Source organism: Corylus avellana, chromosome 2 (genome assembly GCF_965113065.1).
Source record: "Corylus avellana chromosome 2, dhCorAvel1.hap1.2, whole genome shotgun sequence".
Classification (NCBI taxonomy): Eukaryota; Viridiplantae; Streptophyta; class Magnoliopsida; order Fagales; family Betulaceae; genus Corylus; species Corylus avellana.
In genome coordinates this window covers 22,263,607-22,290,254 of record NC_142491.1, presented here as the reverse complement: position 1 = coordinate 22,290,254, position 26,648 = coordinate 22,263,607, and the positions used below count along the sequence as shown (strand labels likewise).

Here is a 26,648-nt window from a genome sequence, read left to right as displayed (position 1 = left end):
TGGCTGAAACAGAAGCTTTGGAATGGGATAATCCAGACCAACTGAATATCCATGATGGTAATCATACTACTCAAGAGGGATTTGCATTTATTGGTAAACTTTTAGCGCCTCTTAACATGTACCATGGAGCACCTCTATCCATGGAGGTTTTGGCTCTAAACAAAGTATTTATTTATTGTTTCACTTGAAAGTTATCTGACTCGTATTCTCACTCAAGGACCTTGGAATGTTCGAGGCTCTCTTTTCCTTCAGCCTTGGTTTTCTGACCTAACTATTGATGAAGTTAAACTTCTTCTCTGTTCATTCTGGGTGCAAGTGCATAATCTCCTACATCAGAATATGACAACAAAAAATGCCATTAAGATTGGCAAAGGGATAGGTAAGCTTTTGGAATAAAACAATAATAATTCCTCAGATCTTATTTGTTGTCAATTTATCCCTTTCAAAGTTGAAATCAACACTTCGCTACCTCTTACTCCGGGCTTCTATATTTCTCGTTCAGGTATGAAACCTCGTTGAGTCAGCTTCAAAAATGAAAGGTTAGATGATTATTGTATTCTTTGTGAACTCATATATACTATGACACTTGAGTCCATTAAACTATCATTTAAACAAAGTCTTCCAAAAATATCCTCGTTTTGACACTTAAAAACTAAATTTAATTTACTCCTTATATTAATCAAAAATATTTTTTTGGTGGCTAGAGGGTGGTTTGCTGCCACCCGCCCCCATGGGGATTGCTTGCAATCATAGGGGTAGCTCGTTGTCCACCCTCACCTTAAATTTTGGTGGCCAAATCGAATGAATTAAATCCATGATTTAAAACCCTCAACTCTAACTCTAACTAATTTTGCATTATAATTCATATCGAGTTTTTATTTTTTATTTTTTAAAAAAACCAAAGTGTTTTATTTTCCAGTTATGGAGGCAAACGGGAACCTATCATGTTTTGAAGGCAAATCAGAAAGCACAAGTTCGAGAGATGTGATAAATGAAACATGTATAAATCATCAATAAGAAAATATAAAGACAATATCGTCGCCTGTTCAGGTAAACTAACTACAACTTTACACTGGAATACAAACGGTAACTAACTCCCATGGCCTTAGAAATTAACCAATACAAAGCGCCTGCAGTTTCTACAGGGTTCAAACTCCTCTCGAAGAACACTCTCAAGATAGAAGGCTCATCATCTCTGCCGATGTGGGTCGCCTGAAATCTAAACCTTCCAGATTTTAATCAAACAGCTCAAGTGTGTGTGTATTGACAAGTCCCATGCATTTCATTTGGCTGAAAAGGCATGCATAGAGAGAAGCTGTCATTCCCGACAGATACTACTGCATTATTATTATGTCTTCATTGAGCCTTTGCAAGGGTTCGGGTAGATACGCCATGCAACAACTTGACAAACCCCATAAAGCTTAACTTCCCGTCAGTGTGCCTTATCCAGTCGTTAAGAACAGCGTGAACGGGAATGGAGGGACCAAGGCCAAGCTCCTGAAACAGTGGTCATAGTTCTAATGAAAGACTGAAATGTGACATAACCACAAGAAAATTTCTTATACTGAAGAAAATACCAACTTACTGAAGCAAGTTCTTCAATGACAATCGCCCTGTTACCATCCTTGTCGAAAAGTTCGAATGCACAACGGGCGTGTTGTTCCCAGTGGTCAAGCGCCTCCAGCTGATGCACACTTAATGCAGCTGCACAGAACTCTTCAAAATCCATTCTTCTGTATTGAAGTGCATTCAGCTGTCATGGCATAAAAATTCAAAAGTAGGAACTTTATATAAGCTATAACCATATAACCATATAAGATATTGAGCATCTACACAAACAATTAGCAAAACTGGGTTATTACCGACGCAAGAAAATCAGTGATGCGAGACTCCTTCATTGCATCTGTTGCATTTTTCATCAAGGCCTGTCCAGAACATTTGACCAACAAACACTTCAACTATCTGGTTATTCAATCTGCTGCTGCTGCTGCTGTGTGTGTGTGTGTGTGTGAGTGAGAGAGAGAGAGAGAGACTGACCATCCTAATATTGTCGAAGGTAATGCTGCCATTTTTGTTCGGCTCCAAAAGGGCAAATTGCTCCTTCAGATAAAAGAGTTCATCTACAGTCAATGTCTTAGCCAGGGCCTGCAAGAGGGACAAAGATAGATGGTAAAGGTTTGTTAAAATGTATGCAATCAAAATCCAGAACTTTGAATATTAAAACATGTTCTAATGTATTAATTATAAAACATCTTCTGATGCATTAAACAAGGCCCTGGTTTCAGAACTCTGGGAAGTCCATAAAAAGTTAAATTTTAACATTGCATAGGTATGGAAGAAAAATGAGTACGTAGTCCCTCCATCCCAAAAAGATAATAACTATTATTTTTTTTTCTTTCTTTTTTGGGGGTGGGGGGCTTGTCATGCCAGCTTTAAAAGATAGTAAATAACATTTTAGGAATAACACTATATTTTACACTATATTTTACCTTTTCATTAATAATCGAGTTCTTTCAGACCACATTATCTATTTTGAGACCAGAGGAATACATACGTACATACATTGTATATATAGGTAGCTCTCCTACTTGTTCCGATACTCTCTTCACTTTGGTAGTGGTGAGCAACTAAGTTTGACATGATTATTTTTGTAGTTCATGTAAAAAGGAGAGATAGAACATGTTCCTTGATCACATTGGTTGTCTTTAAGGTTTTAAACTAATTCAGCATTACAACATGAGTGCAATTTTTCTACAAGATTAAATAAGAGGGAGAAGAGCTTAGGCAAGTTTAGAATGCTATACAAGTAGTTGTCAAATTTGAAGCAGGAACGTTTAACCATCTTAAATGACAAAAAAATGCAGTTTAAAGAGGAAGTGATTATGCATTCTATTAATAATGTAATGGGACAAAATATAAGAAACAAAGATTTTAATTCTAGAATTTTGACTTGTAGAAACAATAGCTCCATCCATTTGAAAAGGATCAATTACTAATTCAATCAATTTGGTAAGAAATTCAAGCATGAAGTACTTTCTTTCCAGCAGGGGAACAGCCTTAAGAAAATAAGGTTTTTATTTTTTCATCAGTATAAACATATACACACCCTTAAAGCAGCCTTACGCAAGGGTGACGATCGCATATAAGCCTTCATAAGCCTAAATATTAATATGTCAAGAGGGACTTTTACATCACTATAAGTTTGGATCCAAGGATGACCTGCACACAGAAAAGAAAAGAAACGAGAGAAAGAAAGATTATGGTTAGGAAGATAATGCTAGAAAGTAGAAACCTAATAATTTTAGTACAAAATGAAAACTCACTAAGCGCCTGAGCAGCTGTCATTCGTTTTCGTGGGTCCTTATTTAACAGCCGCTTGACAAAGTCCTTTGCTTCTGAAGATAAAGAAGGCCAAGGTGCTTCATCAAAACTTGGATCAGCTTTCAAGACCGCCCTAAAAATTCCAGATTCATTCCTAGCCCAAAATGGCCGACTACCACATAATAGAATATAAGCTATTACGCCTATACTCCATACATCAGCCTCTGTACTATAAGACCTATGTAGAACTTCAGGGGCAACGTAATATGCACTTCCGACAATGTCATTAAGCCTTTCATCTGTAAGCCACCATAAGCATTAAAACTCCATTGAAATTCTCAGGGCTGGAAGATTGGTAGTAAATAGGGACTCATATGAATTGACAAACCTGGCTTGACAAAATCTGATAAGCCGAAGTCTATGGCTTTCAACTTGGAGTTCTCATCCTTGGAAGTATACAAAAAATTCTGATCCAGGAAAAAGCCATGTTTTAGATGGAGATATAAAATTAAAAACAAAAAACAAAAAACAAATCAAAGTTTATAAGCCCAGATTCAGTTATTGATTATCAACCATGAAAAGGAATTGTGTATTATGTTATATGGACAGGCAGTATGGTCACTTTTGATATCCTTTTTCAGCATCATAATAGTGCAAATTAGCAAGGCCATCCTAGTGGAGAGAAAACATGCATGGATTTTTGTTTTGCTTTTCAATTTTTAACTAAATGATATATCAAGAAGAATGACAAAAGGCAGATACAATAATCATGCAAGTAAGAGCAAGTTAAAATTAATTAATAAGATTGTCAAGCTGCTCAGTTTAAGACAATGACTAACTCGATTGTAAAAGTGACTTAAACTGACACTTGGAGCAATAAAGGATAAACAAAAACTCCAATCATTTAATTCTCTATGGCTTTGAGGATTAGCATATGGAATATCTCAAATTTTCTAAGACAGCAGTGTAGGAGAAGATATAGTACTCTTCACTGTAGTTCAGAATACTCTACAGAAACCCAGCATGCTGCGTAAAATATAATTTTAAACAGGCAAGTACATCATGTTTCTTTTTCGTTCTTTTTGACACATTCATCACAAAACAAGCTAGTTCTTTTTGACACATTCATCACAAAACACGCTAGTCACGGTACTAACAATACTAAGTCTAGTAGTGTAAACTTAATACCACTTATATATCTCAGCTAAATATGCTCTTCTGGCACTTTTATGCAGTTTCAAACTTATATGGTTCATATTACTGAGTATGAATCTGCAGCAAAATCTGTCACAATGGTCAAATCATATGAGTAAAAACAGGTAGTTCACTGTTCTACATTTGACAGGGGTAGGCAGACAGAAGTTTCAAAGGTTACATAACTTTGGCTAAAGAATTGATTGCCATGGTAATACACAATCCAAAATATAAAATTACTTAAGCTTTTCAATTATATACCAAGGTACATATTAACTGCTAAATCACAATGCCTGTCAACTAGTTTATAATAGACCAAGAAAGAGATGGGAGTAGACGGTGAGGGGTTAGTCACGTAACTGATGTTCAGATGATATCAAGCATATAAATTGAAGAAAACATGCAGGTAACAACTTGAATGTACAAATTCATTTAGCGGCCTTTTGAAAATCCCAAAAACATAGTCAGCTGAACATGCACTGACCAGCTTTTGACTCTCTTAGTTTGGTAAAGGCAAGCATGCTGTTTGAAAGTTAATAATTTTGGCAAAATTGCATTGCACTAAAAACAAATCTTAACTTAGCTCAAAGCATATAGCGCAATGAATGAGAGTGGCAACATTTGGTCCCCCACCAGAAATCTCCTAACAGACCCTTTATCAGGCCAATTCTTAGTCTAGAAAACTCTCAAATCAGTATCTCCGTCAATATTTGCATTCCCTACAACCATCCATTTTTAATAAATGCAACCCTCAAGTATGCATCTCATGATATAATTGCATGAAAAGGAAAAGAATGGGAAATGTTCCACCTCCGGTTTAAGATCTCGATGCACCACACCCTGAAGATGACAAAATGCAACCACATTCAGTATCTGTACCATGACAGCCTTTGCCTCATCTTCTGAGTATTTTCCACCCCTACAAAAGTAAAAGAATAACTAGTTGACGACTACAGTGATGCACATCTGAAAGCCCAGGAGAACAAACCTATAAAAATAAAGAAATAAAACAAATGACTACCTTGAAAGTATTCTGTCTAGAAGCTCCCCTCCTTCACATAACCTGAAATATTCACAATAAGAATTAAATTCCATAAGGTCGAAGGTCTAGTACAATGCAGTGAGCAATCATTCCAGGGACTTCTATGTTATAAAATCGTATTTAGTCAGCCACAATTACAGATACCATATGCTTGTATTTGAGAGAGGCACAAGAATATTGGTAAATAAATAAAAAAAATTGTTATAAAGCCCTCATGAACCATCCATAGAAACATAAATTCATCATTCATGTCAACCAGTTATTATTTATATGAGCTGCAGTAAAACATTTGATGTCAAAAAGCAGAGTCTGTTCCAAGCTTACTCCATTACTATGTAGACATTATCGTGGTCTTCAAATGCATCATAGAATTGTACTAGATTGTTATGTCCTGTCAAGGCTCGCAATATTTTCACCTCCCTTCGCACATCTTCAATCGCAATTGCTGATGTCATCTGGCAACAAGGATTAGAACAGCATGAAAAAATAACAATGAACAACCCATAAATGAGCACTATAAAATTTTGTTAAATATTTCAAATATCCAGTTATCCACCAACTCCCAAAAGTTTACTAAACTGTAAAAAAAAAGACCATATGAATAAAATTTTGGAAGCTAACCAAGATGTAAAGAACCAAAGCAGCCCAAAAGGTTATAAGAAGCCCTTTACTTATCCACTAAAGAAAAGGTCATTAGAAATTCTAAAAGACACATCATATCAGATCAATACATTGTTTCCACATCCTTCTGTACTGCTTCAAGTGCATCACATCTTCTATTCCTTTTTAATTTATTCAAGCAGGACCTTAAAGTCATTTGCTGTTTAGCATTCCATCAGATGCTACCAGGTCTAGCTTGGACTTCATTTTCAGCCAACAGGATCATGCATCTCTTCTTTCGCTTTCATTTTATCTTTTAGCACTCATAAAAATGAGGTCCTACTAATACCAATAGATTCAAGGGCCGTCTTCTATTAACAAAATTTCATCATAGAAGCTAAACTATGTTCAATGGAGAGTCTCAAGGATTACTTGGAATTCCAACTCTGTTATCCTAAACGAAAAGATTGACTCTCTACTACCAAGTAAATACACTATTCCCGAATGAGCTCATCATCAAAAATAAGTTTCTTTTACCAATCTCTTTACATTAACAATCTTGGGTATCGGCTATGATTACCAGCTCCCTATTTCATTATTCCATTGACTAGCCAAAATAAATATCTGACTAAATCAAAACTACACTAATTTCAACGAAAAATTTATCTCCTGATTATAATTGCCAACTTCCATCTCTGAATTTTTTTTTTTTTTTTTGATAAGTAACTGCCATCTCTGATTCAGAATAGCTTATAACAGAAACCCAAAACAAAGAAGGTCAACTCCAGAGAATCGTCAGTTGATCACCCATTTGCATTGGCAAGTAGCATTGAAATTGTGGATTGAAGTTTTTCCTCTTTAAATTCCATTCACATGGGCATGGTCCAGTAAGCTGCTCTTTGGGTGGTCTAGTTGCCCCAGAAACCGGAGTTATTTGATGTCTAGCAAAAATTTCCACACTAGCTTTTGGTGCATTTGGAAGTAGAGAAAGCGAAGAACTTTATATGATGTAGAAATTCAGGTTGTACAGTTGAAATTCATTTTTCTCCAGTAGCTACTTTTGCAGCCAATTTCAGGGTTCTTGAACTGGATAATCCTTTCAAACAAAATTTCATACATCTTAGATTGTTATTGTAATTAATGTTACTTGTGTGCGTATATGTTGAGCTTAGACACAGTTTTGATTTCCCAATATCCAAATATCATTATCAATGAATGAGGAGGGAATAACCATGTCAATCATAAAATTATTCTGGATAAATTTGTTTCCTATTAACACTAACTAATCTTCAATGGTTTGAGAGAGGAAGATATGGCAAACGATGAAAATCAAGAGCATAATTTGGAAAGTGCACCAAACTATCTTATATATTTACGTACATTTTAGTCTAACGATTGTCAACTAATTGCAATATGTGGCTTGTTAATTCTGAATTGAATTGAAAATAAAGAAAACATCAATTTAGAAATCAGACCAACAAAACAATTATATTTGCTTTTATAAGATAGCCGCTAAGAATCCATAAACCCATAATTTAATCGAAAACCATCACAATCAGGTATATCAAAGGACATTCCTAAAACACATGCATGTCTATTAAAGATAACTCTTATAAGAAAAGGACAATAATGTATTGTCCGATTCTAGGAACTGTTTTGTGTGCTTTATTCCATAACTGTTAGCTGTATAATGTGCACGTAATACTCCCTCAAAGATTTTTCATTGGATCATGGACAACACTGTCAACGGACAAGGATCCTTTCCATTTTATGGTTAGAATTCAAAGTTAGTACATCTAACGGTGTACATAATTCCATACTATTTAAATTTTTTAAAAGACGTGCTGATATTGACTTCATATACACCGTTAGATGCACCAACTATCCATTTTATATGAAATAGAGAGAATCCTATTCCCACCGTCAACACCATGAAACATGTGGTTGAAACCAATTAAATGGATTGAACTACAAGGGAAGTAGAGTGTGGTCCAATCACATGTTCATATATTCTGTTCCTCCATCTAGAAATGGGACAGTTGACTGATTTTATCCCTTGATATAAAGCTTTTGTCCTTTAATTTAGGTTAACTCTTTGTTCATACAATAATATTCCCAATTATTTGTAACCACCTCATCTTTCACATCGATCAGATCATACACGATTCAAGAGTCGATACAATGTTTCTCTTCTTTTGGAGAAGGTTCAAATCACCACAACAGGGATCTAGTTGCTAACTGACACTTACATGCCTAACCATGTATCTACTCCAGTTCATGTGTGTGACCCAGATACCAGCTTTGGCCAGTTTATGGCAGCTGTAAGTATGGGCCGGTGGTGGGCATTCAATGACTGATTGCGCACATGATTTATCTTTACTGTAGGCCCTTCTTAAGACCCAATTCAAGACCATGACCATTTTCAATGATTAGGTCCTCCCAAACCATTTGGGCGCCGGCTTATCTTGATCCCTTATAGGAACTGTCACATCTCAAGCATCGACAAATTGTTATGGAAAGAAGCCACCGAAAAGAGAAAAAGAGAAATAAACTATAGTTGTATTCCTCATCACACTGTATAGCTTGGTCATTAAAAAGAGTACTATTGAAGGCCAAATGTGATTTAAAAATAAAATATCCCAATCAAGTCCCCTTAGGATAGTAACAAACAACTCAGGCCACTCTGGTGGGCCAAGTGATCATTTCTTACCATTGACCAAGAAAAGAAAAAAAGGAAATAAACAAACAAGTTGGTCACTTTATGCGTCTCCTACTTGAAGTTCAAAACAAATGGAGTCCAAAGAAATTATAATTATGCCCAACATTACCCTCTAGAAGCCTTTTTCCTAAAAAGTAAATGCCTTGAACACACCACCGATTCTCCTAACATCCGCCTCAACCCGCAAATCCCATTCAAACTAAAGGCTAAAGCCTTCAGGATATTCCATCAAGAGAAATGCTACTTTAAGAGTAAGCAATTGACGTGAGAATGAAAATCATCATTAAATTTTGGACGGGTTAATCTATGTTTATATGATATATCAATAATAATTTTCAGTACCACGTCAAGGCACTTGGAGTACACGTAGCACCCAAGAAAATTAAATAATTAAATAATAATAATAAAAATAAAAAAGAAAAAGAAAACAAGAAGACCCAGAAAACACAGCTTCCATAACTGCGTACAAGCAAAGGATTCATCCACCAAGAACAACATAAGAAAATGGAATACAAAAAATGCTACAAAATTAACTCTCAACTCAAGAACTAAGACAGTCAAAGAATCCAAGTTAAGCAAACAGACCTTGGCTTTGGGGATGACCTTGACGGCGACCTGGTGGCCCTTGAGCTCGCCCTTCTTGAACCTGGCGGAGCAAGTGTAGCCAAAGTGGCCTCTCCCAACCTCATCTCCGACCTCCAACCGACTCGTGAACTCCTTGGAGAACCCGAACCGCTTGTCCAGGTCCACCTCACCACCGTCCTCCTCATCCCCCTCCTCCGGTATCGCCGCCGCAGAGGCCTTCGTTCTGCGCCCCTGCCGCCGCAGCAGCACGGCCTTTATGTGCTTCGCCGGCGACGGCGGCGGGAAAGGCCGCCTGAAGAACCGCCTCGGGGTCGAGCTTGCGCTCTTGAGGAAGTGCGCCGGGCTGGGGCTTGGGCTGGGGCTATAAAAGGGGAAGAACCGGGATTTTTTGCCGGTGAGCACCTCGTTTCCGGGGGTGAGAGGAGGGAGTGGCGGTGGCGGTGATTTGGAGTGGTGGGAGGGGGCGTCTTGGTCATTCGGGTCTTCCCTGGAAGCGTAGGGGTTGGGCTTCGATGGCTTGGAGGTGCAACCGCCCATGGTGGCGTCAGAAGCTCTGTGGATTGCTTTTGGTTATGGCATTCTGACGGTGAAGTATTTGAGGGAGTGTGTGTCGGGTTTGGTGAAAAAGAGTAGAACAACTGACGAAGATGATGGTGAGCTGTACAGTCTTACTGGCCACGTGGCATGCACGTGAGCTTTTCTCTTTTACTGTTCTTTTTAGTGGGTAGGGGTGGATCCAATTTCTGATTTCTTTCTGAGTGTGAGTGGGAAACATTTTATTTGGTCTGATTTTTAATTAAATTATATAATAAAATATTAAATAAAATAATAATAATAAAAAAAACCCAGGTCATAAAAAAGAAAGAGAAAATTGGGTAACATATTATTAAAAAGAGTTTTTTTTTTTTTTTTTTCAAAATAATGATAGGAATCCTCCTTTTATCATCGTAAAACTAATGTGGTTTTTAAAATCACCATTGAATAAAAAAAATAAAAACGAAAAAAATTCAGAGTCTGATGTGACGGTGAGATGGGAGTAGAATATGAGTTGAATATTAGAATTACTCTTGTTATATAAGTAATACTATAACAAGAATTGATTCAAAAGTTGGCTGGAAATACCATGTCAGCATTATAAGATAACTGTTGGATAAATATGTGATTTCTAGCGAAATACTACACAAACTCCTACTCTTACACTCTCAAGCGCTAGCTTGCCCCCCAAATGATAGTTGTGTCTGCTTTTTACTACAACATTTTTTAATCCCATCTACTTATTCTCTTTATGCAAATAATCGTATCTTATAGTTTTAAAAATAAATAAATTATTAAAACTATAAGATACGATTATTTATTTATTGTTTAAAAAAAAAAAACAAAAAGGCAGGGTTGGGAAGGCATGAGGGGCCATATCATTTGTATTGCAATTTGCTGCACATGTCGCCATTTTAATTAACATGCACGTAACTTAAAAAAGATTTGCATAAACAAAGTCGGTGTTGACGTACCACCCATGTGCCCAACCTCTCCCACCCACACAATGTCACTAATTTGCAATTAAATCTCTAGTTTGTCCCACTTCCACTCATGATTTTCCCATCTACCATGAACCCTAATTTTTAGTATATGATTATCTCACTCAAATATGTGATCCAGTCATCTTTGCTCAAATAAATAAAATAATAATTTGAAATTTAAACTACCATATATTTTGGAAAATTTTAGTTGGTCAAGAAGATGAGGTGTCTTAATGTAATAATAAAAAAAAATGATCACATCAATTTAATCTACCACGTTTTTTTTTTGTTGGTCAAGAAGATGTGGTATTTAATGCAATTAAAAAAAAAAATTGTCATATCAAATTTGTAGATAGTATGGACTTAAAACAGTGGCGGAGCCAGACAATTCATATCGGTGGTGTCACTAAAAAAATTTTGAGGATGCCGAGTGGTAACTTGCGTAAGTAGGAGAGAAGTTTTTTTTTTTTTTCTTTTTTTGGTACTTGGGTAGGAAAAGAGCAAAAAAAAAAAAAAATTAAAAAAATTAAAAAGCTTTGCCCCCAAAGCCACAAGTGGCTCTGCCACTGCTTAAAAACTAATAAGTTTTTTTTTTACTACTTAAAACCTTGATTCAATATGATGCATCTTATATAAAAGAGAAATATACAATACGAAGAACAACAAGAATAAGACGTTATAATATAAATTAAATGATATATTTATATTTTATTATAAATTTAAATTTTTAAGATAAATGACTATTTAATATATTGTTTGAATTCTAGCTCCGTCATTTTAACATAAATTTCTACTATACTAAAATTCTGGACAATACTTATAATCTCAACTTTCAAGTCCATAGTGTTCAAAGAGTAGTTCAATCGATTGGAGACCACGTCTCATGAAGCGAAAGTCACTAGTTGGAATCCTCCTTTTTCCCTTTTACGTGGACATGTCAAAAAAAAAAAAAAAAAACCCTTCCAAGTCGATATAAATTTATGTGAAAAGTATATACAAAACAAAAATACTATGAAAAATAATGTTTTCTTCCGTACGTACGTAAATATTTAGGTCCCACGATTTAGGTGGGCAGTTGATGATCTTGCGTAATGAGACTCGTCAACCTAGGTGCTTTCTTCTCTAAGCATTATCACGTATCATCCCTTTTTTTCTTTTTTTATTTATTTATTTTTTCCATTTTTTATTTTTATTTTAAGAAACAACTCTTGAATAACCATTAAGAAAAAAAAAAGTTATATATATATATTTGATTAATTTTAGGGCATCCAAGTTAAAGTTGATAATTTTTGACACGACCTGTGAAATCAACACGAAACTAAAGAGTTGGAGTTGAAAAATCTGACCCGTTTAATTACATGAGTCCGATTATAGTCAACTTATATAACTTTATACCCTTAACTTGACACAACTCAAACCCGACACACAAATACAAAATTATCAACTCTACCCCACATATGGCCAGGCACTACATATGTTATTCGTTAGAGAGAAAAAAAAAGTCCCATATAGGTAAAAGAGCCGGACAATGTTTTCCCTTTTTTCGTGTTCTTTTCTTCCCTTTTTTACGTTATAAAAGAATGGAAGGAGACAAAATTCAAAATAAATTATGTTAAAAGTTGTACACATGTTAGCTTTATCTCAATCATTAGTTTAGTAAATAAATAAATAATCAAATATGATAATTAGACATTGATAACTAAACCTGACATCAACCATTAAAGTTGCAGTTTTATTTTATTTTTTATTTTTATTTAATTGCAATATTAAATGATATTTAATTATAACATTTTTATAGAATTAAAAAAACCCACCCCGAAGTTTCTTGCACGGATTTGTTGGCCTCCACCCTCTCCCCCACTTACTCAACAAAAGGACACGGATAAAGAGCACAAAACTGGCATCCCAATGCATATTTTTGACCAAACACAGCCTCTATTATTTTACTCCAAATCTTCTCTCATCTCTTTCTTTCTCTAGTGCTTTTAAGCAGTTCATTGACTAGTCTAGTATTTCTTTTAGACTTTTTCTTTATTTATTTTTTTTGGGACTTGTTATTTCCAAGAATTTATGGTGAGAGTGAAGCATGAACCTTCACAATCTTAGAATAAGACTTTTTATTTATATTTTTTTTTGGGACTTGTTATTTCCACGAATTTATGGTGAGAGTGAAGCATGAACCTTCACAATCTTAGAATAAGATCCGGTCAACATGATAATGCTATGTAATGAATATGTTGTTGTGATGTAATATCGTATAGGAATTACTTTCACACGTATGAAATCTATTTATTTAAATAAATTTTGAGTTATTCGACTATATTTGATGTTAGTGATCTTTATTAGTACGGATTAAATGATTAAATTTATCTATTTTTTTTATCAACTTAAATTTTTAGGAGAAATATTGATTTAATATAGTATTGAAGTAAAGGTATTGAGTTCAAACATTGTCTTTGACTATCTGTCAATTTACCCACATTTTCAGTTAAACACATATTGAGACGACAATTTGCTAGAGATCCTTTATTCGTCAGATATAACAAAATAAAATATGAACCATGAAATAGTTTCTCATCATTCCACTTGTAATGGAGGAAATTCTATTCCCACAAACTTTGGTTTCGACATTTACCTCACATTAGATGACTTTTTTTAGACAAAAAAAAAAAAAAAAAAGAAAATAAAGAAAAACACTTCAAAATACATTAGCACACTATTTTTATTTATTTATTTCATTTTTCTAAGCATCGTCGAATAATATAGTTGCTTTCACTATTTTGGGACAGAAAGCATCTTCTACCTTTCTTAATTAAAAAAAAAAAAAAAATCCACTCGAAGATTGTAGAGCTCTTCTTTCTCAGCTAGGGATATTGATTCCCATCAATTTACTGTTTGAATTATTAGTAATTCGAGTAACAAATGTGAGAGATCGAATTGTTATAAGACATACGTGTCCCAGCAGGTGAGTGGACCGTCTAAACCTAGTCAGATAAGTAAATTCTATAAAAACTCTGACAGATTTACTATCCGAATCACGACCAAAGTTACTGATCATCTCTGATCTCTATCAAGAAGTAAGGTTTATGGTGGAGAAAGACATGAGGGGTCAGCTACGTACGTTATAATCTATTGTTTCTCAAAATTTGTTGCAGGAAAATGCACAGTACAATAAAGGGCTCGAGGACCCTCAAATATAAGGACATGTAAGAAACCAAAGGTGCCTTTCACTGCACATAACATGACCATTACCCTATCAACCCCCCCAAAAAAATGATCATTAAGAGCACCATGGGAAGCACTCCCACGCACAAAAGCTTCACCCACTGCCATCCAAATGGTCAAAAAATTGAGCCCCCAATAAAAAGAATGATGGATTTGAATGGGACTATATATCTCAACGGTGGTCTTCAAATAAAGCCAATGCAAAACCTAGTCTCCACAGAAAACAGCACTATCCTTTAATCTTTCCCTCTTCCCTCTTCTCCTTTTACACCCTTCTTAATTACCACCACTTTTTTGTTTCTTAAAGGGTCCTCAAAATTATTCAATTCCAAGTTAAAATATTATCTTTCTCCTTGTACCATCATCATTGTATACCCATATATATGAGTGGGTTCCCCACTAAATGTCATTTTTAGGGTTTACACAATCTCTTTCTCATCAAGATGTTTTTGATATTCTACCCTAAATTTGACCTACATCCATCGTGTGTATACTTAATCAAAGCACTTGGTTTAAAAAAATGATTTATTGCCTCAAGGTAAAATATTTCTCATTGGTCCCATTAAGAAGAAAGGACCTTTATAAATAAATTTCTTATAAATTAGATAATATGAATTCTTTCCATCAAGTCTTTAAAAATGTCATGTAAGAATAAACACTTACTATTATTATTATTATTATTATTATTTTAAAAAATATGTACTTCTCGCATGCTAAGTGATGCATGATACTAGCTTTAAGAGATGGTATAATTTGAAGATTTTTCTTATGACCTAATTTGTAATAAATTTTTGTCCTTTTTCTTTTAGGAAAAAAAAAAAACAAAACAAAACAAAAAAACAAGATTGTGAACTTAAAATAGCTAGACATCCCAACCCAATATGAGCCAAAGCTAGCCGTGGCTCTAAATGGTTATCACACTTATGTCACACCGGTATGATATGTTTGTGAACTGTTCTTAAACCTAGAGCAAAAGGTCCTCATTGGACACTTATGGTTGCTATCTGAACAAAATATGAGAAAAAAGTAAAAGAATAATGTTATTTAGTACACTACTATACGACTGACATACAATTGCGAGGATGTGTCAGTAAAAATCAGTCACTCGTGTTCTTTTTTTTTTTTTTTTTCTTTTTATTTATTTATTTTTTTTTCTTGAATAATATTACATATTCAACTCTCATCCGGTCATCCCACTCCTAACCCAGTGCTTGACCAAAATTTAAGTGTCGATGAGCACATCAACATCAACTCAGCAAGATAAGAATAGGATAAAAGATGAGTATTTAGAATTATACCTAATTTTTACTATCACGTCAAAATCATGGACGGCGGAAGAGCTTGCTTTAGGGTTCTAAGTCGTCTGTGGTAAGCATATTAATATACCCCCATAATGGCATAAAAGCACCACAAGAAAAAGAAGAAGAATTAAAGAGGGGAAGGGTGACAGATGCTTGACCTTTAGGAAAACAACCACCACCACCTCCCCACAAATGAACAACTAGAGCAGTCCACATCCACTTGATGATCAACGTTCAAAATGTCCACCAATGGGGCCCCTCAATGATGGACATACGTGTGATCCACAATCCCCGCGTAAACTACACATCACAGCAATTAAGAACAAATTTAATTAATTACTCCCACTTTATAATCAACCATTCTAGAAAATACAACATAATAATAATTCAATAATTTTCTCAATTTGATTTTATTATTTCACCTATGCTGTAAAATATAATTACTAGCAACTATAATTTTCCCGAGTAATGTTAGTAGGAAACCAAATTCATAAATAGTTAAGGTGCATGAAGTGATGAAACTCAATAACAAAAAAATCACTCAATAATATTTAGAGCCTATATTTTACTACGCTGATGTGACATGATTTAATAGCATTTGGATCCGTTTTTTAGGTTGACATGTACATTATGAGGTATATTTGGGATTGCGTTTGATAGGCTTAAAAGTGCTTTTAACACTTAAAAAGTCAATTTGAAGAAAAATATTTGTTTAGTAAAAAAATTAAAAACGCTTTTAAGGGTCCAAAAAGCCTAAAAATGGCCAAAATGCACTTTTGACAAAAGCTTAAAAATGAAACTTTTGCTAAAAAACTATTTTTGACGTAAAAACACTATTTCTCAAATGCAATCACAAATAGACTCAAACCGGTTTTATAAACTAAAACCTATTTTAAAATATATTATAACAATTTTAACTAATTTTGAATGGATTTGGGATTATGTTGGCAAATTTTGCCAATAGAAAAAGCATGAAAGAGTTTTTTTTTTTTTTTTTTAAAAAAAAAAAAAAAAAAAAATCTTTACCAAATAGACCAATTTTTACTTGCCACAATTTTTTATATTCTAAAAATACTTTTTAATCTTCTTTAACGTTGTTGATAATAAGGTTGTATATTGAATCACAGACAATAATGTATAGAAGGAGCATATATATATAGGCTAATAATATAAACACTATATTAACCTATGAGTGATAAGCAAGTAACCTAATAGACTAAAGAAAGGTAGACCTAGAATACCTATGAATATAAATAATTCTAACATAATATTCTTAACAAACATAATTCCAAATACTTCATGAAAACATTTCTAAAAACCCCAAGAAGAAGATGGCTTTCTCCACGCTTAGAACTCCATATAAACATTTTTTTTTTTTTTTTTTTTTTTTTAAATCTTATTTGAGCGATCAAAATGACATCATATAAATGTGGGTGGATAGACAGATCTTTCTTAGTTTCTATCAATGCAAATGGAACATATAGTATGGAGCCCATAACATTTCTGTATGCTTAATTTAATAGAGATAGCCTCTAGCTGGACAAAATGCTATAAATGGTTCCCATAATTGACCGTTCGATTCCATTCTCACAACTTGGTAGGATAGTCTCCTCCACAACAACAAGAACTTAATGCAAATCTTTTTTTTTTTTTTTTAAAGCAAAAAGACAGGCGGATGAGATTAACTATCACCGATCCGCTTAGAGCCACACAAAAAGAGTCTAAACGATAGGAGCCGCATGCGCTCCTTTTAAGTTCGAATCCAGTGAATATATTCAATTTCCATAGAAATGTTAGATGCAAACCCCATTGGCAATGCTTTCAAAGCAACAAATCCACTGAATATGGCGGCTTACACGGTTTCTGATACTGTGATATTTTGTTGGAACCTTAAACGACGCAGCATAGCTAGCTAGTTGAGAAAACTTGGCCACAAAATTGAAGTTGCACCTACGTCTTCAATAATCACAAATGGTCCCATGTATATTTTCCGACAGCCAACAAACGAAAGGATTTATTTAGATTAGACATTTCGGATTTGAAATATGATATTTCGTGGGAAAACGACAATTATTCAGATTGTACACTTCTGTGGTGGTAATGTAATTATGCACTCAATTCATCGAACCCAACCAACAGAAGAAGAAGAAGAATAGAGAAAATTAATCATAATTTTTTTAACGGTTGAGATTTAATTTGAATTGTTTTTCTTTACAGCACATAAGTCAAATTTGCTTGCTTTTATCTCGGCCCGTATCCTCTTTGGTTAGATTAATGGTCTAATGCTGTAATTAAATTGGTAATCATCGGAGATATTATGGGTGCCAAAATCAACTACAGTTTTGTCTTAGTCGAGCGAAAAGAACGAATTAAGGACAAAGTTTTCCTCCAAATTAGGTTGGAGGAAATTCCTCCAACCTAGTCTCTAAAATTGACATGTGTCCTCAAACATGTGCTTCTCACATGTTTTTTTTAATACCCTAATTTCCCCAAACCATAGTTAAGTTCACGGTTAGTTTCTCTCTCTCTCACGTTCTCTCTCTCTCTCACTCTCTCTCTCACGTTCTTCTCTCTCTCTCTCTCTCTCTCTCTCTCTCACGTTCTCTCTCTCTCCTTCCCCTCCCGCACGAGACCAAGCTGTCTTTCCAACCCAAAAAATCTCTCCATGGAGAGTTTCAAAGCAACAGAAGAGCACGACACTCCTTCATCAACCCTCGCATCGTCGAAGCCTCAACGTCTTCATTACCCTCGCGTCCTCAAAGCATCAACGTCTTCATTTGCCGACTTTTCAGATTTGACCAATCTGAAGGAGCAATCGACGTCAACCCATCTCTCAGATATGGTTTCTGTGATCAATTTTTGAGATTTTGTGACTAGATCTAGATGGAGATTCGCCACCGTGACAAAGCAAGAAGATTCATGGTTGCCGGGGAAGTGTGGGGATGATTTTATACAGTTGTTGTTTGTATTGAGAGAAATTTACCTGACGGGGATTTGAGAGTTCTTTTTTTTCTTTTTTTTCTTTTAACAAAAAAGTGTTGTATGAACGTGTTTGTTGAAATGCATGAATGGTAGTTGAAGTTTAAGAATTTTTTTTTTGCACATCAATTGCTTGCTAAAATGCATAGTAGAGTTATTATTATCAATTGTTTGCTGAAATTTAGAACCTGCCCCTAATAGTCCACGGGAAGATTGCATTTACAGTTATCTGGTGCAGACAGTTGCATAGCCCGACTACAATTCGGTTCAGGCTCTTGTTTTAGAGAAGGGATGCCTTGATAGTTTAACCAAGGCAATTATCTTGTTCTTCTGTCATCCCTTCACTTTTTATGTTTAGAATTTTAAGTTTTTTGGGTCATGGTATGTGTTGTTTGTTCTTCAAAAGCCATAATGTGTTCTTTTACGAAACTGCTGCCTTTACACAAAGCCGCACAAAGTCGACAATGCTTGAAATAAATGGTAGTCAGTGAAGTGCTTCTTCATGAACTAAAGTAAAAAAATATCTCACTGAGAAGTAAAATAAAAAGAGAAAGGACTTTGTGGTTAAAAATAAACCACAAAATCCAGCAAAAAGAATGGAACCCACAGTAGCTTGTGAAGGTGCAAGTCATTACTCGACAGAGTGGGAGAGTTGATTTTTTTTTTTTTAAACCAAATAGATGACACCAATAATATAAATAATAGAACACAAATGTAAACACATGAACAAATAAAAATACAAGTACTTAACTAAAGATAACTGACTTTGTAAAAAATGAGCCACAAAGATTTGGTACATTTCATATTATTGCAAAGCGAAGAAAAAAGAGAAATAAATTAAATAATAATGTTGAAACATATCCTTAATGTTTAAACCTCCGAGCAACAAGTCAATTTCACTCCAAAGGAAACATTGCTACAAAACTACCAAAGAAAACATTCCAAAACTATCAAGTTATCTCATTTTTACTAGTTTATTCTTCCTTGTATTCTAGATGCCGCTCAACTTGTTGGAGGTTGCTCTCTTGGAAGTTATGTCCAACTATATGGTCTTCTGGTTCTTCTCCAACCAAGTTATTACACATCACAGATTCCTGCATATAATTTTTTTTTTTTTTTTTTTTGTAAATTTTCACTTTAATTTTACGTATTAAAAGTAAATGACTAGCAAGAAATTCGAAAAAAAAAAAAAAAAAAAAAAAGAAAAGAAAAAAAAGAAGAAGAGATAGTTATTTCTTAGAATTATACCTGAGTTAAGCTATCAAACAACTGGAATTCTTGTCTGTCATTGCCATCCTCTCTCTGAGTATTGTCATCAATAGAGTGCTCCTATATATAGCATTAAGTAATTATTAACATAATCCAAAATACATTGATGGACCTATAAAAATTATTGTAATATAGAAGAATGTAAAATATCTTACTTTACTTAAATATTCAAGTGATTGAACTTGTCTTGCCCCGCAAACCTCTTCCTGTAAGTTGCTAACACAACTTGAGGCATATACTATTTTGTTTTGAGATTTAACATTTTTCCGTCGTTCTAATGCACCTTTCAACCTTCTTTTTGGACGTCCAACAGAAGATTTTGTTTTAATCCCAAGTATGGCTTGCAAAGCTACATCCTCATCAGAACTACTATTAGCTTCACCTTGGACCTCTAATTGACACTCCACACCCTCAGAATAGCATTTTTTTTTCTCATTTCTTGCAAATACTTTAATAATTTTTTAGAACATCTATCGGCACATTCATACATCGTCACACTCTCTGCTGCAAGTGTAGAAATTTCACGAAAATTGTGACTTAAATGGGAGTAACACTTTCCAATTGACTCTTGAGAGTTAACTTTAATATCAATCCCACGATAGTCCTTGATAGCACCAACCTTTCCATCCTTTGTCCATCTTTTCAATATATAATTGATTGGAAGCTTCTTAATATTTTTTTTGTCAAGAACTTTTAAAGCATGGACGCATAGAATTCCTACAAAGTTAAGCTTCATGCAACTGCATTTGACCATAGTTGTTGATGCCTCAAACTTAACCAGGTGTTCTTGAGGTCTCTGCCTATATTTAACTTTGTACTCTGTTATATTATCAGATTTACTAGCCTTGTAAATAGTACAATCGCCCATCTTCATGTATTCATCTTGAAACATTTGGAACACTTCTGGGGTGTATAACTTTACAGCATGTCTCAACATCTCAACATCAACTTTTAAAATAGGTGTTGTTTGACTCATTTTGAACTCTGCTTGTAGTTCTTGATGTCGTTTGTCAGCCAAGAGTCTAGAGTAATGTTCCAAAAATCGCAAAAGATTATATTTCGCTTTCAAGTACTTCTTCAACACGTTGTTCATGGACTCACTGCGTTGGATGCTTTTCATATCAGCAGTAAACATATGTCGACCATATACCATAGCCCATTTCTCTTTTACATCAAATATCCCATCCAGCCATTTATTATTCGTAAGATTATACTTCTTAAGCATATTATCCCATGAAAGTAGCCATTCATCTTCATCTTCATAATCATATACACAATTGCCAAAATCATTTGCAAACTGCTTTGATGAATGAAATACATGGCTCAGATGCTTAGCAGCATTTTGATAAATATGCCATACACATAAACGATGATTTGATTTAGGAAACACCTCATTTATTGCTTTGGCCATTGCAGCAGATTGATCTGTAAGTATAGTTGTTGGCTGCTTTCCCGACATTGCACTTAAAAAAGTTTCAAATAACCACTTAAATGAATCTACAGTTTCATCATAAAGTAATGCTGCACCAAAGATAATTGTTTGTTTGTGATGATTAACCCCAATGAATGGTGCAAAAGGTCGACCATACGTATTTGTACGATAAGTTGTGTCAAAGTATATCACATCACCAAAGTGTCCATAATCAACCACTGATCTAGCATCTGCCCAAAAAATATTCATGATAAGATCATTGTCATCTAGTTGTATTGAATAAAAATAAGATGGATCTTCTAATTGCATATTACGAAAGTACTCCATCACAGCACGACCATCCCCTTTCTTCAAAGCCCTCCTCCTATTAGAATGTATATAATTCTTATAGTCAACATCCAAAAAACCAAGATTTTCACGACCTCCAGCTTGCATGCTCAACAAATCTATAGTTTGTTTGATTGATATTCCAGACTTCTCGGCATCATCTGCAATAGCTTTTTGAGCAAGTGTAATCTTTCTTTTCGACCTTAACATGTGTTTCATGGGAGTCTGAACAAACGAATGATTATGTTGCTCATAAAAAGAAATAACTTCTAACATACCATCCTTTTGAAGTTGACAAGTCATTTGTGCTAAACACCCCACACGTGAAATTGGGTGATGAAAAGATACTTGTTCTTTCCGTTTATCAACAACTCGTTTACCTTCTTTTGAGCAACAAAATGTTCTCCTTTGAACAATTCCTAAATTGGATCGCTTCACAAATTGTTTTCTTGCACTGAAGCCTATTCGGTGAGCATATTCTTTGTAAAATTCATATACACTATCATCACAATCAAATTTCATACCAATTTTTGGCACTTCAGCAATTTCTCTGCTTTGTTTACTTGGGGTGTTTAATTTGCTTAAGAGACCATGAACATGTTCTTGTTCATTTAATTCATTGTCCAATGCATATCTTTCATTAGTATCCAATATCTACAATGAAAATAGTGCATTTAACATTCAGTATGAAATAAATTAAAAAAAAAAAAAGTGTAAGCAAATTGGTTAAATGAACATGCATATTTACAAATATTACAAAGATATGCTTGCTAATTCTTTTTCTCTTCCTAACAAACAACTTCTCTGGAAAAAAAAAAAAAAAAATCAAGATTCTTTTATCTTTAAATCACATATTCTCAAAAATAAAAAATAAAAATTTTTTTTTGTCAAAATTCTTTTATCTATAAAGCATATTGGTGACTCTCTGCAATTGTATTGAATAGACTTTTAAGGAAGAAGACTTCATAAACAACTCAAACACCTCAACAACAGAGTTCCATAAGAACTGATCTCAACAAAAGAGGAGTTCCACACAAACTCCTCTGTTCCAACTCAAGTAAATAGAGGTCAGGATTGATGCTAAAGCCATAAATATCATAAGATGAAATTATAGACAAAGTAGCTAAAAAAAAAAAAACTTTTGTTTTAAAATTGATTTAGCCGTTACAAACCCAAAAAATTAGAGAAAACAGAAAATAGAAAAAAAAATTCTAAAGCTTAGAAAACTCTCACCATCAAGGGCTTCGACGACGCGAGAGTTGATGAAGGAGTGTCGTGCTCTTCTGTTGCTTTGAAACTCTCCATGGAGAGATTTTTTGGGTTGGAAAGACAGCTTGGTCTCGTGCGGGAGGGGAAGGAGAGAGAGAGAGAGAGAACGTGTGAGAGAGAGAGAGAGAGAGAGAGAGAGAGAGAAGAACGTGAGAGAGAGAGAGAGAGAGAGAGAGAGAAACTAAGGGTAGAGTTAACTATGGTTTGGGGAAATTAGGGTATTAAAAAAAACATGTGAGAAGCACATGTTTGAGGACACATGTCAATTTTAAAGACTAGGTTGGAGGAATTTCCTCCAACCTAGTTTGGAGGAAAACTTTGTCCACGAATTAATATAGTATTTAAATTCCGCAATCTCTAGAAGGTACTGAACTATGAAAACGGATCCTTTCCATTTCAAATGGTTGGTTGCTTTTGAGGGGCAAAATTATCCACCAAAAGTGAAATTACAATTTTACCCCTCAAATTTTAACCAACCGGCTCCTCTTCATTTTATTTGAAATTGAGAGGATCCCATTCTAGTGAACCATTTGGAAATAAATTTTAGAGCAAGTCTATCAAAATTATAAAAACTACAAATATGAAAGAGCTTTTGGGGTCTGCTTCCTTATTGGGCTACTTGCAACAATTGCTCGGGAAGAAAGTATACTTGAAGGCGCTTTACACTTTTAATGATATCTCCATCACTGCTAATCAACTGCGTCGAGGTAACTTAGTGTGGAAAAAATTCGTGTTCCAGATTGTTCAGTAACAAAGCTAGCACACTCAGTTTGCATGCCAAGCTAGCAAACAAGGCCCGCCATTCTTGATCATGATGATCAAATTGCATGCATCAGCTGCAGCCTTCCAAAATATTTTCAACCAAGACATATATTTGGATCTTCTTCATCAGAATCGAACTCAACCTGCAAGCAAATATCAACAGGCATAAATCACTACACTTGACATCATGGAAAAGGAAATCCTTAGAAAAAGCTAGCTAGTCATATCCATGACCCACAAGAAGTATGAAGAACATTGCCAGTATATATAGCTATCAGACTTTGAACCATTCATTCAAAACATTGCCAGCATATATAGCTATCAGAGTTCGAACCATTCATTCAAAACATTGCCAGCATATATAGCTATCAGAGTTTGAACCATTCATTCAAAACATTGACTCACATTTTCATCTCTGAACCACTTCCCATGACCATCACGCTTCCAACCTGCAGCTGTAAACTTTAGTTCCCTCTCTCGACGCTTATGGAGATCCAAATGCTGCTGCTGCTGCCGCCCAACCACCTTGTCAGCCGCTTCAAATGAAGGACAAGAGCTATTTTGACTCAGATTAGAATTCCTATTCGTAATGTGATCCAGAATTAGTTGTACATCACGGTTGGCATTACTAGTACTCTGCCGAGGCTGAGGAGTTTGGTCACAATGCATCTCTGAAGCGACCTTTCGTGACTGTTCAATCAATGGTTTATCAACTGGCCTGAAATTTTGGTGGCGACTAGTACAATTTGCCGTGCCAATAGAAGAGCCTGACAATGCTATTCGCTTATTTATCTCATCTTGTCTCAACAACTCTCGTTCCTTTAGCTTCAACTCTGTAGCGCGGTGGCTTGATCCCTTGCAATGCATCTGCAATATGGATTTCCACTTAGGGACAACTTTATGGAAAAAAGGAGCAATGTACATATACACATCTACATAAGTACACTGTACACGCTAGAAAAGCCCTCAACAGAACAATTTAACAGGTATATATGAGAAATATTCACACAAATATAAAATCATTCCCTATAAGAGGATCCAAAAAGATTCCTGTATGATTATGAATCTCAAAAACCCAACAACTATCATCTATAACATGTTTCACAACTTATATAAACTTCAAGTAAAACTATCCTTGAAAACTGACTTATAAGGACTGGATACCCAAGCTTATATATGTATGATTAAGATTGTACTTGAGCCATGTGAGACACTTAGAATTATAACATACTACCACCCTTCACAGCCCATGTACAAGCTAGAAAAGCCCTCAACAGAACTATTAAATAAGTATATATGAGAAATATGCACATAAAGATAAAATCATTCCCTATAAGAGCATCCAAAAAGATTCCCATATGATTATTAAGCTCAAAAACCCAACAACTATCAACTACAACATGTTTCACCATTGATACAAACTGCAGGTAAAACTCACTTTTAAAAACTGACTTGCTAGAAAAAGGTGTTCAAGAACTTATATAAACATAGTTAAGATTATTCTTCAGTCGTGTTGGACACTTCAGATCGTAGCATACTACCACGCTTTGCAACTGATATTCACAACGGTCCACTCTATCAACACTGACCTGATAATAGTCTTTTATCTTTTGACGGATCCACTCACCTATCAATTTGGTAGTGGGTGAAAAAAAGATAGCGTGCTTGTGTTGGAAGCGAGCAAGCAGGTGAACGAATCACGAACCAAGTTAGCCACTCGGTAACTAGGAGCATCTCTTCATAGCTGTGATGCTTCAAGCTTGTAGGCCCCGGAAACCAGAATTAAATATCGTGATCCGAGTGTAGCGAAGAAAGAAGATCGATTTGTTGCAAGTGAGAGTCTTATTGCTTTAATTTAAGTCAAAAGGTTCACCTATCAGTATTCAATGACTTAACACTATACTCTTAATCCAAATTATAAGTCACCCCTTTCATGACTCAACTATAAAGCTGCAACTTGTTCGATCTCATACTCGACAAGCTGCATCCAATTCCATGACATAGTGGCTGAATTTGATACCAAATGATACAAAAATCAGGTAGAACTCACTTCAAAATCGACTTACAAAGTGAGAATACCCAAAAGCTTATATACACATGATTAAGATTATACTATTTACACTTAGCATCGTAATCAACCACAAAATTTTATCACACGATGACAACATAAGCGACTCAAAAGCCCCAAAATTTTCCCGATTCAGGCAGTGAGTTTACATTGCCTAAATTCATGCTAGGAAGTTCTTCAATTTATTCTCGGACATAACAAAACCCGACACACAATTTAGCTTTTGCAAACTTGATGGACCATTGCAATTGCAGAACCACATGTTTAGACCACGCCCAACACAATCACATCATCAATAAAAAAAGAAACTAGCAAATGAAACAAGGGATACGTACGGAGAGCATGAGAGGGGAATCGAGGATGGGAGAGTTGGGGCAGAGGAGGCAAGCGTATTTTCCGCTGGAGAGCCTTTTGTACGAAGACCCATCAAGTTGTTCCACCGCCAGATCGTCCACTCTCCGCTTCCTCTGTTGCGCCTCTCTTGCCCAGCTATCTCCTCCAAACACGCTCATCGCTCTGTGTCGGTCTGTCTCCTGTGTTTACACATCCGTATGAATTGGAACTTTCCGTCGTATACACGACATGCCGTTTTAAGTAACGAGCCATTCGGTCCATAGAACCCAACGACACGCCCTTTCTCCTTTTCTTTTTGACGATAATTAATATTTTTGGGAAATTATCCCACGAGGGTACCCCTAATTTTAAATAATTAATGGCTTGAATTTTTTCCTTGTGATAAATAGGGCTTACCAACTGCGAATATATTCATGTCAAATCATGGATAAAAAATAGGGATAAATGTAAAATTAGTTTTTGAAATTGACCTAAATTATAAATTACTCATTGTGGCATAAAAAATAATTTATAGGTTCATATAGTTGGCCTAAATTATAAATTACTCCTAGTGCTAAAAAAAAAAAAAAAAATTATAGGTTCTTAAGGTAGGTCAAAATAACAGTTTACTTCCTTAAATCAATTTTCGTTACCGTAAATTTATCAAGTTATACCCAATAAAAATGCGACACATATTATTATTAA

General features: G+C 34.9%; 2 protein-coding genes and 1 pseudogene across 3 annotated transcripts; all 3 read right to left on the bottom strand.

Annotated features, from left to right (window-relative positions):
* Positions 1-966: 966 nt before the first annotated feature.
* LOC132181658 (CDPK-related kinase 5) lies at positions 967-10,081 on the bottom strand. Its single transcript, XM_059594902.2, has 11 exons — positions 9,462-10,081; positions 5,882-6,012; positions 5,537-5,578; positions 5,326-5,434; positions 3,710-3,788; positions 3,324-3,620; positions 3,107-3,219; positions 2,038-2,145; positions 1,863-1,925; positions 1,586-1,753; positions 967-1,497 (listed from the first exon to the last, which is right to left on the bottom strand). The coding sequence occupies exons 1-11, from the start codon at positions 9,996-9,998 to the stop codon at positions 1,357-1,359; spliced, it is 1,788 nt and encodes a 595-aa protein (XP_059450885.1). The 5' UTR covers positions 9,999-10,081; the 3' UTR covers positions 967-1,356.
* Positions 10,082-19,353: 9,272 nt separating this feature from the next.
* Positions 19,354-22,816, bottom strand: LOC148587494 (protein FAR1-RELATED SEQUENCE 5-like; annotated as a pseudogene).
* Positions 22,817-23,295: 479 nt separating this feature from the next.
* LOC132163807 (uncharacterized) lies at positions 23,296-26,154 on the bottom strand. Of its 2 annotated transcripts, none has more exons than XM_088513665.1 (3): positions 25,946-26,154; positions 23,948-24,409; positions 23,296-23,685 (listed from the first exon to the last, which is right to left on the bottom strand). In XM_088513665.1, exons 1-3 carry the CDS (start codon positions 26,120-26,122, stop codon positions 23,638-23,640), a joined length of 687 nt encoding a protein of 228 aa, XP_088369791.1. In that variant the 5' UTR covers positions 26,123-26,154; the 3' UTR covers positions 23,296-23,637. The 2 variants fall into 2 exon arrangements, with proteins under 2 accessions (XP_088369791.1, XP_088369792.1); XM_088513666.1 differs by lacking the exon at positions 25,946-26,154 and adding an exon at positions 25,208-25,525.
* Between the last annotated feature and the right edge of the window lie 494 nt (positions 26,155-26,648).